The sequence below is a fragment of the Maniola jurtina genome, chromosome 15 (genome assembly GCF_905333055.1).
Source record: "Maniola jurtina chromosome 15, ilManJurt1.1, whole genome shotgun sequence".
NCBI lineage: Eukaryota > Metazoa > Arthropoda > Insecta > Lepidoptera > Nymphalidae > Maniola > Maniola jurtina.
The window spans coordinates 13,981,734-13,999,230 of record NC_060043.1 but is presented as its reverse complement, the minus strand read 5'-3'; the positions used below and the strand labels follow the sequence as shown (position 1 = coordinate 13,999,230).

General features: G+C 38.0%; 2 protein-coding genes across 2 annotated transcripts; both read left to right on the top strand.

The window, feature by feature from the left end:
- The first annotated feature begins 559 nt into the window (after nucleotides 1–559).
- Nucleotides 560–1,777, top strand: LOC123872623 (lipase member J-like). Its single transcript, XM_045917006.1, has one exon. The coding sequence runs from the start codon at nucleotides 560–562 to the stop codon at nucleotides 1,775–1,777; it is 1,218 nt and encodes a 405-aa protein (XP_045772962.1).
- A 1,344-nt stretch (nucleotides 1,778–3,121) lies between these two features.
- LOC123872549 (lipase 1-like) lies at nucleotides 3,122–4,315 on the top strand. The gene has a single exon (XM_045916881.1). It carries the CDS (start codon nucleotides 3,122–3,124, stop codon nucleotides 4,313–4,315), a length of 1,194 nt encoding a protein of 397 aa, XP_045772837.1.
- The last annotated feature ends 13,182 nt before the right edge of the window (nucleotides 4,316–17,497 follow it).

Sequence of the window (17,497 nt, the reverse complement as noted above, 5' to 3'; positions counted from 1 at the left end):
CTATATAGGAATTTAAAATGCAATCTACGTGGACAAAGTCGCGGACATAAGTTAGTGTATCATCATCATCTACCCATCGCCGGCCTACTACTAAGCACAAGTCTCCTCTCAGAACGAGGGCATAGGGCTATGCCTGCCACGTTGGCTCACTGTGGGTTGGCAGACGTCACACTCCTTGGAGATCTTCACGAACTGTCAGGCGTGCTCCTCACGTTTTGTATCACCGTTATCGCGCATAACTCCAAAACGCGGGGATCGAACCCTGAACTCCTGAATAGAAGCCCGACGACGCCTTAACCACTAGTTCACTATAGGCAAATAAAATATATGTATAGACACATTTTAATGTATGTAAAATATACATAGATACTTACGTTTTAAAATTAATTTATGCAGCCAGGATGTAAGTAGGTGATTGATAATAGAAAATGTTAATTATAATTAAAAAGTAATTTTGCTTTCTGTACAAAAAAAAAAAACATCTTTTTGAATAAAAAGTATCAACTCACTCAAATTGCTAACATAACTTTTTACCGAGCACCTATTTTTGTGGTCTAAAATGGTTGTAATACAAAACTTTTATTTATACTTAACAGCACTCGTTACAATATCCCAAAGCCGTGTCAATAATGCACAGTTGCTGCCTCCGTTAAACCCGCCGCCGGAAAACACCAACTCTGACTTTATCAGTCTCGCCAACAGGTACGGGTTTCAGCCTTTACAGCACGAAGTCACCACAGACGACGGCTACATCCTCACGCTCTTCCATATCCCAGGCAGGAGCAAGTACCCCGTGTTATTCACTCACGGGTTAGCAGATGCTGCAGATCTTTGGTTGCTGAGAGGTGAGAACTCTCTGGGAGTAACACTAGCGAACGAAGGCTATGATGTCTGGTTCGCAAACTCAAGAGGCAACAGATACTCAAGAAGACACGTTTCTCTCGATCCAGACAACAATGCAACATACTGGAACTTCAGCTTCCACGAAATGGGCTACTACGATCTCCCCGCGATCATAGACAGAATCTTGAACGAAACACAGAAACCTTCCGTAACAGCCATCGGGCATTCCAGAGGAAATCTAATGTTCTACATCCTCGGCGCCACCAGACCGGAGTACAACTCCAAGGTGAACGTGATGATATCGCTGGAACCGATCTGTCACTTGACTAACACTAAGCCTCCAGTGATGACAATCTTGCAAGCAGTACCATTTATTGACCAATTATTCAACAGCCTCAATATTACAATAACAGAGTTTTTAGGTTATAACAGCACGATGACAAGACTGGTTCGAGCTTATTGTACGTACCCCAACATCGGTAATGAATTATGTCTGAATACCATAATTTTCCCTTTATTTGGATTCGACGAGAAAGAGCTAGAGCCGTCTTTCGTGAATGTGTTCATATATCACTTTCCTGCGGGAACTTCTTGGATGGAAGTCTTGCACTTGTCGCAGCTGACAAGAAAAGATTTTTCGCAATTCGATTATGGAACTGCTCAGAATGTTTTAGTGTACAACTCTTCAGTTCCACCGGCGTATAACCTGACGCTGGCCACGATGCCGTTCGCTCTGCTGGCTGGAAGGAACGACCGTCTGTCGACGCTCCCGGACGTGGGCGTGCTGAGGAAGCAGCTGCCGAATGTGGTGGACTACACAGTCAACCGGCGCGCTTTGTTCAACCACGCAGACGCCGTCTTGGGAAGGCACATGCCTGATTATCTGTTCCCTGATATACGACGAGTGCTAAAACGATACAACAAACGACCTTAAATAATGATTAATAAAAAATAACAGTGATCACCGTTAAAAATAATCGAGCTTTTTAGTTTAGTAAATCAATATAAGGAAATTATGTATAAGGATGTCAATAAAAGATTGCTGCAATTTTGAAAGCTATCATGATTCGATACATTCTACTGTTATAGCCAGTGATATTAAATTATTATGTTGAATGATTCAATGTCACTTTCATTGATATAGGATATACCTAAGTTAGCAATCTTTTGGTTGCTAACTTCTCTCCGACGAAGTGTAATCTAGTGTTCGCAGCTGTAGCTACATGGCTACAACATTTTGATTCAATTATATAAAAACTGAGATAAACATATAACATGGAATTTTTTATGATTATCTTGACTTTATTTACAGCTCTAGAAGCATAATCAAAGAGTATTCTTACCAGGTTTATAACGAAAGCAAAGTTTCCTAAAAGAAACGAAAGAAAAATTATATCACCAGTATTTAGTTCTGGAGATAAAGTAAAGTTTTTTTACTGACATTTGAATTTCTAGCTAAGTTTTGACAACAAGGATGATCAGATATTATAAGAATTCACATTGTAAATAACTTTCGTCATAATATCAACAGTCATGTAATAGCTGGATGTTTTTGGGTTCAAAAATTAAAACGAAGTTTTTGAAGGTTGTAACACTGTACTTATAACAGCTGTTATTTTAACTTTTAAAATAACACAAGTGTTTCGAAAACCGTACCTGTGTGTGTTTATTTTACGCGTATCATCTGCTTTTTATTTATTAAGTAATTTGAGTGTGACGAGATAAAATAACATGCTACGCCAATCACCAAAATAAATAATAAAAAGTATTTTTTGGAGTTCTCGTTTCATAACTCAAAATGTATATCTATGTATTTTTTTAAGTAAATTATAGGAATGCGCTTGTCTGCAATCACACCAAAAAACTAAGTGGTGCATGCCCGGGATTGAACCTTGGTTCCCCCAACTGGAAGGCCGATGTCCTAACTACTAGGCAGTTCAACTTTTGTTGGCATCAAAAGCACGGCGCGAGATGGAATATCGATGTGTCTACTTTAAAATTGCCCTGAATCAGTGAGAACTCACATACGGAATCAAGCCAAAGTCTCGGTCTCCACTCTCTTCTTCAATTCTCTTCTTCTCTTCTCTTCTTTTTCTCTCACACATGTCTTACGCACCTCTTAATTAAATAGAAGAAAGATTTGGAGGTGTTATGCAAAAGAAAGAATACGGAACCAACTGCCTCTGAGTCAACGTTGCGCATGAATTTCTTGAATAAATTATTATTATCATTAGCTATCACCAACTGAGAAAAACATATGTAACGAAACCATACAACCATGTGGACATCGCTGTCGCTCTGGTTAACCGTGACAATCATCACCACAAAGCAAATTGGTTACATGTCCACTGAAGATTTTCCAGAAGATGGGGAATTGGACTCTATAGGACTCGCCACAAAATATGGACACCCGCCGATACAATACAACGTGATCACAGAAGATGAGTACATTCTTGCTGTGTACCGGCTCCCGGGTAAAGGTAATGGTACTCCTATATTATTCACGCACGGTCTCATGGATTCCACGGATACCTTCTTGATGAGAGGAAACACCTCCCTCCCGATCACTCTCGCCAACAAGGGCTACGACGTGTGGTTGGCCAACACCAGAGGCAACAGATACACCCGAAGCCACCGGCACCTCGACCCCGACACCGACCCTGCATTCTGGAACTTTACCTTCCACGAGATGGGCTACTACGACCTCCCAGCTATCATTGACCTCGTTCTGAACGAGACCGGCGCAAAGAATCTAACCGCCATCGGGCACTCCCAGGGTAACACTGTATACTATGTACTCGGCTCGGAAAGACCAGAGTACAACTCGAAGGTCAATGTTTTGATAGCACTCGCACCGATGGCGTATGTGCACAACACTCCCCCACCTGTATCTACCATAGCCAAATTGACACCGATTATTACTAAACTCGCCAAGGATCTTAACATATATGAATTACTCGGAGACACCACTGTGTTAGGCCAGATTTCTCATAAGCTATGTTCCGTACCAGTTATCGGTTACACATTATGTGGTTATGGATTGTTGTACCCTTCAGTAGGTTCCGATCCTACGGAGTTGGAACCGGAGTTCTTCCAAAACCTCGCTCCACATTACCCCGGAGGAAGTTCCGTCGTGAGTCTCTTGCATTACTTGCAAGTGGGGTACAGAAAGACGTTCGCGCAGTACGATCACGGAAGCGAAACTAATCAAAAGATTTACAATTCTTCAGAGCCTCCAGTGTATCAGTTGGATCGAGTCACAATGCCGATAGCTCTGTTCGCCGCCGCGAACGATAGATTCTCCTCTGTAGCTGATGTGGAAATACTGAGGAAACAACTGCCAAATGTCGTGTACTACCTCCTGAATCCTCGTTTGATCTGCAATCATGTAGACTACGTGTGGGGGCGAACCGCGTCTAATTACTTGTATCCGCACATAAACATCATGCTGAACCGCTACAACCCCTTGTAGAGGCTGATCTATCTGTGCTGAAGCCCGTCTACTGAAGCTGTGGAATGAGAGAGTAGTGAGAAGTGTAGCGTAGTATCCCTGTGACTGAAGCCATGCTGAGCAAATAGAAGACGTGTATTTTGTGCAATTCTATCGTTAATACTTTCTTAACATCGCCCTGCTCCGCTCCTCTCCATTCCTCTCTATTCCTCTCCACTCCAGTGGATAGGCACCTTAAATCTTAAGAAGTACAAGTCACCTTCGTACTATAATAATATTACTTCGTACTATAATTGTAACTCACAAATAAACTATAAAAAATATCATTGTATTACATCAGTTTGTGAGGTTGACGATGTAAGGAAAGGAAAGACAACGAGCACGTACTAGTACCTTTTATTGATTAGTTTTATTTCTGTTTGAACCTTATGTCATATCCATGTTATCTAGTACTTCTAAAAACTTTTAACCCGAATAAAAGTTATTTTCAGTAAACTGATTTCAAACGCCACTACAACTTTAGAAGTATATTTAAAAAAAAAAACCGTGTAATTTTTTTTTTTCAATCAAGATGTTTCCACGGGATTTTATAAAAAACTGTATAATAAAAGAAGTTATGAATCCAATATTCTGTCTTGTGGAACAGGTACCTTCAATAGTAATAAGTATTTTTAGAAATACGTGAAAGAGGCAATATTATTTCTGTGAAAGCTGGAAGAGCAGCGTGGGAAGACAAAGAAAATAATAAAACATCAAGTGTCTCTCATGTTATTTTTAACCCCCGACCCAAAAAGAGGGGTGTTATAAGTTTGACGTGTGTATCTGTGTATCTGTGTATCTGTGTATCTGTCTGTGGCATCGTAGCGCCTAAACGAATGAACCGATTTTAATTTAGTTTTTTTTTGTTTGAAAGGTGGCTTGATCGAGAGTGTTCTTAGCTATAATCCAAAAAAATTGGTTCAGCCGTTTAAGAGTTATCAGCTCTTTTCTAGTTTTCTTGTAGAAAAGAAGGTTAGATAACCGTTAGGTTCTTAATATTATGTCAATAGACAAATGTCAAGCTGTCAAGATGGACGTTGCCTAAATACATAATTATTTATTTGAAAATGATGTTTTGGAAAACTCAAATACTTTGGATCGTCGGGGGTGTTATAAATTTTTAATTTACACTTGTTAGCCCAAGTGTTTAGTATGATTTGTCAAATTAAATTAGCTGTGGTAAGACAAGTGTGAATTAAAAATTTATAACTCCCCCGACAAGTGAAGGTTACAGTAACTAGAAAAGAGCTGATAACTTTCAAACGGCTGAACCGATTTTCTTGGATTATAGCTAAGAACACTCTCGATCAAGCCACCTTTCAAACAAAAAAAAATACTAAATTAAAATTGGTTTATTAGTTTAGGAGCTACGATGCCATAGACAGACACACACGTCAAACACCCCTCTCTTTGAGTCGGGGGTTAATAAAAAAAAAAGATTCCGATGAATTGAGAACCTCCTCCTTTTTTCGAAGTCGGTTAAAAATACATCAAGGTAATACTAACTAACTAATACCAGGTAAGTTCAATTTCGAGAAAAAGGTCAGCCGTCGAATCCACTTCGGCTGGGCAGCGTTTGGGAAGTTTTGAGATTATCTTCTCGTCCAACATTTCTCAGCTTGGTGAACAAAGTATTTATAAAGTGCGTGTTGTGTGTGTGTTTTGGAGTTATGTGCCTTTTAAGCAATCAAATGAAGGAAAATATCGTGAGAAAACCTGCCTGCCTGAGAGTTCTCCAGAATGTGCTCAATAGTGTGTGTGAAACTATCAACCGCGACCCAGCCAGCGACGACCATCGAGGCGGACCCTCCACCAGGGTACTGCCCCCCCCCCCCCCCCCCCCCCGTTAATGGTATCTTACCATACCATGGTAAGATACCATTAACGACCTAGCTCTCACTTCAATACTAAGTAAAATACTGAGACCTGGATCCGAAAGACCCATTAGCGACTGCTTGAGTGTTAACTAAATTTTTTTGAATTACTGTTTTCTACCATGAGTTCTTAATTAAGCCCTTTTGTGTCGAGAATATTTGATTTTCACTCCCCGTTGTTTCTGTTTTCAAAACTCAAAGACTGATTGTGAGAGATTGAATTTGATTACGAATTTACAATTGGAAGCTTTGTAGAGCTTTCGTTTGTAGTGCTTTGTGTTTTCATTTAATAAAAGGTTTCAAAAACAGGAGATTATCATTTCGAAGCGTATTACTAGATATATGTATAACTAAAAAGGTGCGGGAAAGCGAGTGACGTGCGGTTGTGCGTCACCTCGCCTCATCCTCCGATTGCCATCTCGACCGGTCGCGTACTATGATGTATATATAATATTATGTCATACGTAATACCTACCCGGGACTTCCGTGGATTCAGGTTTTTAAAAATTCTTCACGAATTATTTGATTTTCTTAGATAAAAAGTGACCTATTTCCCTCCTCGGGATGCAAGTTATTGTAATATGTAGGTTGCTTACGCGATGAATTTGAACAAAAGGTGATACAAAATTATTTAGGTTAGATTAAGAAATATTATTAAAACAATAGCATGTAAGATTTCGAGATAATTACTGTTTAGTCCCTTAAGGGTCGATCATAAGCCTTCACCAATTAAAGACGTCTACCACAATGCCTTCCATCATTTTAAATCCACCAATAGTTTTAATATTTCATGGCGACCCTGCCAGGATATATTGAGTACCAAGCTGTACCAAGTTTCGTCAAAATCGGTTAAATGGATGGGCGTTGAAAAGTTAGCAGACAGACATAATTATACGCAATTATGGACTACGTGGGTAAAGTCGCGGGAAAAGTTAAGTGACGTGAAAGTCCCAGGCGGTCACTACTTAGTTTAATTTTTTAAAGTACTTATCTATTAATTTTTCCATTTTACGAAGTTCCTCAAACCAATTGTTATAATAACGTTTGTTTATAGTCTTACTTATTAGTTTTCATCCCACTGACTGCTGCCAAAATTTCTTTCTGCATAAATTAAGTCAATAAAAATGGGTAGACTTTGGCTTGGCACCAAGTTTCAACGAACAGATGGTGCACTGTCTTTTATAGGCTTAAAAATAGTATCCAAAGATTACGACTAAGTACTATTAGGCCTAGCTTTTGTAAAAATGTGCCTATGCCTATTCATTTATTTAAACCTTTTAGGCCATGTTATAGTGATATTCGTGGTTCTATAAATAAGTGGTAATGGTCTAGCAGTTAAGACTTGGTCGTCTTATTTGGGAGGTCTGGGGTTCGATTCCGGGTACGCATCTTTAACTTTTGGGAGTTCTAACGTAGATTTAGGTTTTTCGAATTCCCGTGGGAACTCGTTGATTTTCCGGGACAAAAGTAGCCTATTATCCAGGATATTAACTATCTCCATTTAAAATTTCAGCCTAATCCATCTAGCAGTTTTTGCGTGAAGGACTAACAAACGCCTGTGAAGTGTGACACTGCGTTAGGAGCAAATTAAAATATATCACTTGCTTTATCAGTGGCGCAAAACACCGTGAGGTAACGTCCTAAGAGTCCCACACAATCTTCAAAGTTCATCAATCCGCACTTAAGGTGGAGACAAACTAGGGGATGCGGCCGTAGCCGCGGTTGACAGCCGCGACTGGTAGTTATGCATAGTCGCTTACGAGATATCTCTTTTTTTTAAACAAGAATATTAGCCATGCTAATCATGACTAATACTCCCTTTTCCCCTCCAATTAAGCGTAAAGCTTGTGCCAGCAGTGGGTACGACAATAGTGCAACGGATGGGGTTTGAACCGCCGAACTTTCGGAATTCAGTCCGCTCCTTAACCGTTGAGCTATCGAGGCTATAAAACTATCTCTCGGACGTCCGAGCGCTCAATGTTATGTCCGATAGTTTGCACACTGTGTACTATGTATTATTATCCAGATACCTGTAAGTCGCGGCTCTCAGCCGCGTCCGACAATTTGTTTGAGGCTTTAGCCAGCCTGCTGGACTGTGGCCTATCCTTCTCATTCTGAGAGGAGACCCTTGTTTAATGCGTTGAGATGAATCAATATACTACGACGAACGAAGAAATAAACTTTTTCACATAACTAAATAACCTCGCATACTATTTTAAGTACATAATAGAGCATAAACATTTTTTAATTAAAACGGCAAACTGGCGGCTAACCTTGGAGTTATACAGCAAAAGGCACAAGTGATCTTTTGGTAGCATTTGACCCATTTAGCTATGAACTGACACTTCAACGAAAGCGTTTGCTGAAGAGATATTAAAATGTTTTCACTGGATAAAATTTAATTTTCGAAATCTGCAGTAGTATTTAAGGTTCCGTATCCAAAGGACTCTAGTACTAAGCCTGTGCTGTCCGTCCGTCTGTCTGTCAGCGGGCCGTATCTCATGAACCGTAAGTAGAGAGTTACATAGAGTTGCTCATAGAGAGAGAGAGAGAGAGAGAGCAAGAAATGTATTTCTATTGCCGCTATAGCAACAAATAATTAAAATCCAAGATGGCGAATTTTAAAATGGCCGCCATGCAAAATAAATTTATAAGTACTTAGTGTTACATCCTTTAGTATGGTACGGAATCGTTCGTTTGCTAGACCGACTCGCACTTGACCGTTTTTTAAGCACTCTTTTGTATAAGACCATTAATTTATCTTGCCTTGTAAGAGCTATTACCTACTGCAATTAGTGAAATGCCAAAGAAAACTTGTTTGAATTCTTGGCATTGGGGGCCTCCTTCAAGTTTTACAAGATCGAAGAAAATAAAAAATTGGTCAAGGACGAATGACTCGCGCACGAAGGGTCCCGCACCATCGTACAGGAAATAAAAACTTTTAAATTTTTGAATTGTCATGGTGGCCATTTTGAAATATTTACAGTACAACCAAATTAATAATGCGCATGCAGATCATCGGTAATTGTCTTATTCCGAATCATTGAATCGTAAGAGCCCTAAACAATGCACTTGCATTTTGCACCTTGTTATGAACAAATAGGAGTCAATATCATGTGTGTCATACGACCGTTGCCGAACAGTGACGAACATTTCTATGCGCATTATTAATTTGGTTGTACTGTACTGTTTGTTGTAATTATAGCGGCAATAAAATTTTAAAATTTTAAATCTCTACCTATTACGGTTCACGAGATACAGCCCGCTGACAGACAAACAAATGGAGGGATGGATGGATATAGCAGAGGCTTAGTAATAGGGTCCCGTTGACACCCTTGGCCCTTGGAGCACCTTCGGGTACGGATTTCATCTAAATTCGTCATAACATAGAAACTAGAAACAGGATTGGACGCAATTTATTCGATTGACAAAAATGCGAAAACATATGCAAATATGTAGATTTTCAAGTGTTAATCGGAAAGTAATTTATTTTGTAGGTTTTTCATTAACAGAGCTCTCTCCGTCACTTACTCCATACAATCGTAGTTCCCATTTCATTTGAATATTAAGCAACCAAAGTCCATGAAATTTTGCAGACATAGTCTAGAAACTAATATCTGTGTCTGTGGTGTTTTAGATTTTTCTAAAAATATGTAGTTTTAAAATTACAGGGGCTCAAAGATTTGTATTTTTCTTTAAAAAAAGGCCCAACTTTGTGCTCGTTTTTCTAGACAACGAAGCAATTTAATGAAATTTGGAAAAACCACAGACCTAGAAAATTTAATGAATATTATGTAGTAAAAAAATTATCGTTATAAATTTTATATTGTTATAATTATGTGGGAACTACGAAAACCAGAAATTACACCCAGAAATCTTGAAAATTTCGTGCTGTCTCGATTTGTGCAAGCGGGGTGGTGAAGTGCGGGGGACGACACGTGAAACTGACAGAAACGGACAGTCTAAACACACGGGCCACATTTAGACTGCACCCGACTCCAAACTTGTCGATAGGTCTAACTAAATACATTTCAACTTGCGTTAGACGTATGCGTTACCTACTCAGACGTTGCCTGTAGATAAAAATATGTCTCATGTTTGCTGGCAATAGCGCATGCATCAAACCCTGCAAGTTGCAACTCTCTTGCAACCTATTCCTCACGCAATACGCACAGCTTTAATATTATAATTTTTGACAATGTATACTGTATGTAATGCCATATCACAGGTCACTCTCTGATTTATTGCTAACAATTTACTTCCAAATGCAAAGAAATCTAAGTGTGTTGAATTCACACTGCCCAATACCAGGACCTTAAATGACATAAATTCATTGATAAATAATCATATGTTGAAAATAAAGGAGAACCCCGTGTTTCTCGGTATAATGTTAGATGCAAAGCTTCTATGGAACACCCACATATCAACACTTGATGGTAAACTCAGCTCTGCTGCTTACACTGTTAGAAAAATTCGACAGTAACTTTACTAAACTTTAGTAGTCAGGTCCCCTGCAACATCAGGATTGAGGAGTTGGAATCCAAATTTTTTATTGAACAATGTCGCAAACTTTCTTTATCGATTAAAAAAACTACCCAAAATTACGCAGTTAGGTTACCTGCCAAATTTCATGGTTTTGAGTCAACGGGAAGTACCCTAGAGGTTTTCTTGACAAACACGACAGACAGAGAGATAGACAACAAAGTGATCCTATAAGAGTTCCGTTTTTCATTTTGAGGTACGAAACCCTAGAAAACGTAGGAACGGCATTCCGAACCAGTGGTAAATTTTTCTGACCATCCAAAAACACTTTGAAGTTTACCTAAAAGTTTACAGGAATAAAAATTTATCATTGTATTCCATTCCATTTCATTCTATTCCATTCTGTTCAAAGATAAATAGATAATAAAAATATTTGTCACCGAAACAATAATTTACGATACATCGACCAATATCAATTTTACTGATGACAATCTGACTATTACCAAAGTGAACGACTACTATAATATCTATTATATACGACTAACATAATATGTATTATAAATTGTGTGCCGTTTGCATTCTCACTAGGTTCTCATTAAGTTTGTTTTATTTGGTTAAACTTTCTGGCATTTATATTGTTATGACGTTTAATTGGCAAACAGACTGTTTATTGGCTGAAACTCAAAAATTCAGCCAATCACAACAAAGAAAATATTGTAATAATGATTGATGCAGCTTTCTGTAATTGAAAACAAAATATTTGACATTAACTTGAATGTGACAGTGTTTTCCGAATAGGGTTGCCAGAGGCCCCGTATTTTACTGGTTACCCCGTATGTCAGGATAGAGAAACCGGTAATTATGAAAATAAAATACGGGGCAAATAAAACTAAATATTTTTAGGGTTCCGTAACTCAAAAGCAAAAAAAAACTCTTATAGGATCACTTCGTTGTCTATCAGTCTGTCTGTCTTTCCGTCTGTCCGTCTGTCCATCTGTCCTTCTATCCGTCTGTCATGTGTTCATGAACAAATATTAGTATTTTCAATTTTCAAAGTAAGATAACTACATATATCAAGTGGGTTATCATATGAAAGGGCTTTACCTGTTCATTCTAAAACAGATTTTTATTTATTTTTATGCATATTTTTTTTAATGCATAACAGTTTTTGATTTCTCGTGTAAAATGTCGAAAAAAATACCCGAATCGGAACCCTCGGTGCGTGAGTCTGACTCGCACTTGGCTGGCGAAACCGAACACTGACGTTATGTCCAGTAGAAAGAATATTTTCCTTTTGCGGCAATGCGTAGCCGAAACCCACTCGATATTGATCATGGTCGTAGCCAAGGCGGCGGGGCTTGGTTTGAGGATGTTAGCCTTTTTTTATACAAGTTAGCCCGTGACTTTAATCTTTTCTAGTGGTAAGTGATGATGCAGTCTAATTTCTTGGCCGTTAGGGCCATACTAACCATATAACTAGCCATGACCGAAGCCTCCCACCAGACCAGTAATTTAGAAATGGCGACTGCGCCTGGGAAGCCGTCAAAAACCTAAGCCTAAAATAATACTTACACTATTTCTTGCATTTGCTTACCAATTTTTTTTGGAAATATATCAAACATTTCGCGCTCACTTCACTCGCGCTTTGAATTTGTATTACTTGGTGTAAGCCCCGCAATTTCGTTTGCATGAATTTAGAGTTTTAAAAATTCCGTGGGGGATTTTCCGGGCTAAAAAGTTTATGTCTGGGATGCAAGTTACCTCTGAATAGTAAGTACCAAAATTTTGGTAAAGAAGATGGGCCGTGAAAGGGTAACAAATAGATAGGCAAATAGATATACTGTCGTATTTGTAATATTAGTATGGATAGGGAGCTTTAAAAATAAAATCTTGCTATGGCTAAACTCGTTTCCCTTTCACTTTAATTCTTTCTGTAATTGAACCAAAAACACTTACGCTCACTGCGCTCGCGCTTTTTTATTGTTGTATTTTATCTCACTGTCAAATTGAAAGGCGAAATTCCACTAACCAGGTAATTAGCCCATAAAGTTGAGCGAATGTTTTTTTCCTCATGACAGGATTCAGTTCCGGCCCTGATAAAACCTCTCCCGAAATCGATTCCTGGCTACGGCCATAGTATTGATACTGTGAAGGTGGAATTACAAGTTAAATGTAAATTTAAGTTAAAATGCAAAGATTGTATGCATGAAATGTATAACATTTTGCTTTACAAAACTAGAGTTTTTAAAAGCTATTTAAATAAATAAATCTTTTATTTAAAATCACATTGCAAACACAGTTCACCAATCAAGACACGGCAACATACAGAGAAAAAATACAAAACTTACAAATAAACTGAAATATCTAAATAGGCTTTCCATGCATTTCAGAGAGAACCACCGCCTATTTCTTCAAATACTTCAAATTTTTAAATTTCTTCAAATCTAAACCCCGTATTTTTGATGGTGGTAGCCTGTAAATCAAAAAGAGGCAGGTGGCAACCCTACTTGCCACATGACATTACAGAATGAAAAATTGTTTTCATTACTCGGTAAGCCTACTGCCATAGTTTCACAGAAAGTGTGACGGTAGTTGTGACCTCTGATTGGTCGACTCTCTTTCACTATTTGCTAAAATTGATGATTGCAACAACAATTTTTTCTTTTTTGTAATCAAAAACAGAACACGGACGTCATACAGGTTGACTAATTGCAATCATTTCTGACCGGCTAACATTGTTCCGCTAGTGGCTCAAACTCACTGTCGCAGCAAGAACATGGTAAATTCAGCCAATCACAGCAATTAGAATTGGTTATCACAAATGCACCGATCTAGGAACCGAGAATACACGAACCAGGGCAGATAGAGATGAGAACAATAATATCATACGTAGGAAATCGACGGGGGATCGTTGACAATGATCCTCTTAATATGTATAAAACCGTACAGCTTAAAAGGAGTGGTTTTGACATATTATAAATGGATAAAACCAATTTCCAAAAGCATCATGAAATTGTTTTTTGTTTAATAGGCCTTATTTTTAACAGGGCTCTCTCCGTCACTCGTTTCATACAATCGTAGTTCCAATTTCATTTGAATATTAAGCAACCAAAGTCCATGAAATTTTGCAGACATATTCTAGAAACTAATATCTGTGTCTGTGGTGTTTTAGATTTTTCTAAAAATATGTAGTTTTAAAATTACAGGGGCTCAAAGATTTGTATGAAAATTTTTAAGACCGCATAACTTTGAAACCGAATATTTTAACAGAAATCTGGAAAACCACAGACATAGAAATTAGTTTCTAGAATATGTCTGCAAAATTTCATGGACTTTGGTTGCCTAATATTCAAATGAAATTGGAACTACGATTGTATGAAACGAGTGACGGAGAGAGCCCTCTTAAAAGGCTTATATAGATCATTTTGATTCTTTTTCTCCCGTTGCGGGAACTGCCTTTTACCCGACTGCGTCAAAAATGGTCATGTGTTCACTACATGTTTGTCTGTTCCTTCCTGAAGGTTAAATGAAGTGGGGTGTCATTGAATAAGTATTTTAAAAGCATAGCTTTCTTAGACCACGACTCAGAAGTACCTAACCCTAGCGGCCTAGGCTGTGCGTTGATAGATCAGTCAGTCAGTCAGGACAAATCGTTTTATACGTGTGTATGTAGGTACTAAATATAGATTTTAAAACATCCCGATAAGCCCGGGACAAATTTATAGTCTATCCTGAAAACTGAGTTGGTGGACTTGGCCACAGCACGCAGACCTTTGAAATTGAAATGTACACGAGGGTGTATGTTATTGAAATGTTTGTGAATAATGTATACGATTTCCCGCCGCCACCGCGCGTAGCGATGTACTGATTGCTAATTTTAAATCATTTTCATTTGATGAAATTGGAATTATTCTTTACAGTGATTTCACAGGCTCATTTTCATGGTAAAATATTTCTCTATTATCGCACTTAAAATCGCTCGCTTAGACTAGGAATTCTGATCAAGATCAATTGTGATGATGCGTCAATCGCTGATATTATGTAGGTTGATTTCAGGAAAAGTATATTTTCGGATTTGAATACAAGTGAAACCTAACTAATCATGAAACGTAGCAAACGATTGTTTTTGCTACATTAATTGAGCTAGATATTTTTGTTTTTCTAACACGCAGAGATATGAGTGTTCTGATTTGCGCTTTTTAGTGCGGATTCAAAGAACGCGCGCGCGTATCGAAATTAAATGTAACTTTGTGAAATTTTGATAGCAAGTGTTACATAATATGAAATGGTTTTTCACTTGATTTTTCACATGCTACCTGTGAAATGGTCCACCTCTCGCCCCCGAGGCTCAGTCAACACACAGTTTGCCCAAGAGCCGGGATTATGTTTACTCTGACCTGTTGACCTTTCTGAAAACGTTGTGAGGTATCGCGATTACTTCATAAGATTCGATCGCACGCGCATCCTTTAGTCAAAATCGGTTGAAAGGATGGACCGTAAAAAAAGGGACAGCCCGACACACTTTCGCCCTTATAATTTTATGACTTAGTATGGATATTGGATAATGTGCCTAATTCTGTTGTCTCTCTCTATAGTCGTATTCCTCATTGCTGAGGGTTGTGACCCCTTTCCAGTAATCCTATAATAGTTGGAGTTCACTTGAGATACTAATGTGATGGGTTCAAAGATTCTTCCGCATACAACTCTACTAAGAGAACGAGATTTTGACTCTTTGGCTAATTTACAGTTGTTATCAGATGTTAGTGGTAATAACCGGAATCGAAGGCTCAACCTGCTCGAAACAGCCAAACACAGACCTCTGAAGTCCGTCACCCATCCAGTTACCGATTTGGGTCAACGTTGCTTACCAATCACAATCGATTGATAAGCGTTCTCACAAGTATATCAATCAATTGATTCTGTTGTCAACGCCTGATTCTGTTGTACACAATGTCTATAGTCTAAACTAAATTGACTGATCTAAATCTAGTGCTATTCTTCTCCGCAAATTTAAAAAAACCTCTGACACAAAAATCTCTACAAGAAAACTAGAAAAGAGCTGAAAACTTTCAAATGGCTGAACCAATTTTCTTCGATTAATTATAGCTAAGAACACTCTCGATCAAACCACCTTTCAAACAAAAACAATTAAATTAAAATCCGTTCATTCGTTTAGGAGCTACGATGCCACAGATACACAGATACATGCACACGTGAAACTTATAACACCCCTCTTTTTGGGTGGGGGTTAAAAAGGATACATTTAGACCAGGGGGTGGCTCTTTCAAAATCAATGTTTAGACCGGTTATTTTGATTCAGTTTAGAAATCTCTATACAATAGACTCAGGCACAACCGCCAATGTAGTTGGCTTTACTCCCTTGAGATTGGCCATTATGGCCAAAATCCGGTGAGTAGGGCATTATTATTTAATTATTATTTATCAGGTCACACCGTGTCATTGTTGTCTAAGGAAACGATAAAATAAAATGTACGATGTAATCTACATCACAAAAGCCGGCCATTGTGTTGGTTCTTTGTTTGTTTTCTGTTGTAAAGGATTTTGCATTGTACTCTTCATTGATCACTAAGTTTAACTATCATACAGTTTGCCAGTCAATGTACTTATGTAGAGCACAGATATGGAAAATGGCCTCTGCAGGACACCACTTTACAGTGTTCCCATAACTCCAAAAACTTGGAATTACTACTACTAGTATCGATCATTTCAACTATGTAATTATATTTATTCTTGTAACCTGTCATATTTTGTGTACTGTGGTGCAATTTAGAGTTCCGGTACGATGTCGTGTACAAACCAAATGGGGTATGGGTTTAATAAAAACTGCCATACCACCTACAAATTAGCCCGTTTCTATGTTAGATTGCATCATGACTTACCACCAAGTGAACTCGCTGTCAAGGGCTAACTAGTATTTGAATAAAATAAAAAATAAGCATCTGTTTTGCATTATAAATGCTCGCATAACATAATGATTTTTAGTTGAGCGATTTCTGACATAGCTTTTAAGCAAGCATCTTTTATGGAAAGCCAAAGTGACTGAGCTCATCCGACTGTACTATCGCTACACTGAGTAACTAGTATTTTGATCGCTTCATGAATCGTAAGCCCGGTTCACTCTAGTCGATTGCTTTTACTTTGTTTTATATACACAATGAGGCACTGCCTACCCAATGCTGTTCGAACCCAAATTCTGTTTTTTTTGGTGTATTTGAGAGCGGAATAAATTGGTTTTGTGAAATAAAAATATAGCCTACGTTAAGCCGAAAATTTGATTATTTACTTTTTCCGACTGCTGCAAACCATTGCAGAATTTTTGGCACCTACATCAAGCATTTTTTTTTGGTACCTACATCAAGCACAAGCAACGAATATGTAAATACGTTATTGCCACTAATTAAATATTATTCTTATAATGTTAAAAAAATATATTTACAAGTTTACATAAAAAAAATTTAACAGAGAAATATAATTAATCTATCTATTATTAATCTAGTGCTATTCCTCAGGGAGCATTATGAAAAGGATATTGTAATATTTAGACCTATCATTTGATCATCATTTTAGTTTGGTTTAGAGATTGTGTACAACAGAATTAGGCACAATGCGCGTACATTTTAACAACTGAGTGCAAAGTTTTTACAAAACAAACTCAAGGGTTATCATCTAATTAAGGTAAAAGTTTGTCTGTGAAATAAACAGATATAAACTTTGCTAATTGCACAAAGCGAGCTTTTCCGCGATGAATACGTTTGTATGACAGCGTGTAAATTCTACTCGTACCCAT

What these genes read in the sequence shown, in the direction of transcription:
- LOC123872549 (XM_045916881.1), top strand. Translation starts at nt 3,122, where the DNA reads ATGTGGACATCGCTGTCGCTCTGGTTAACCGTGACAATCATCACCACA.
- LOC123872623 (XM_045917006.1), top strand. Translation starts at nt 560, where the DNA reads ATGGTTGTAATACAAAACTTTTATTTATACTTAACAGCACTCGTTACA.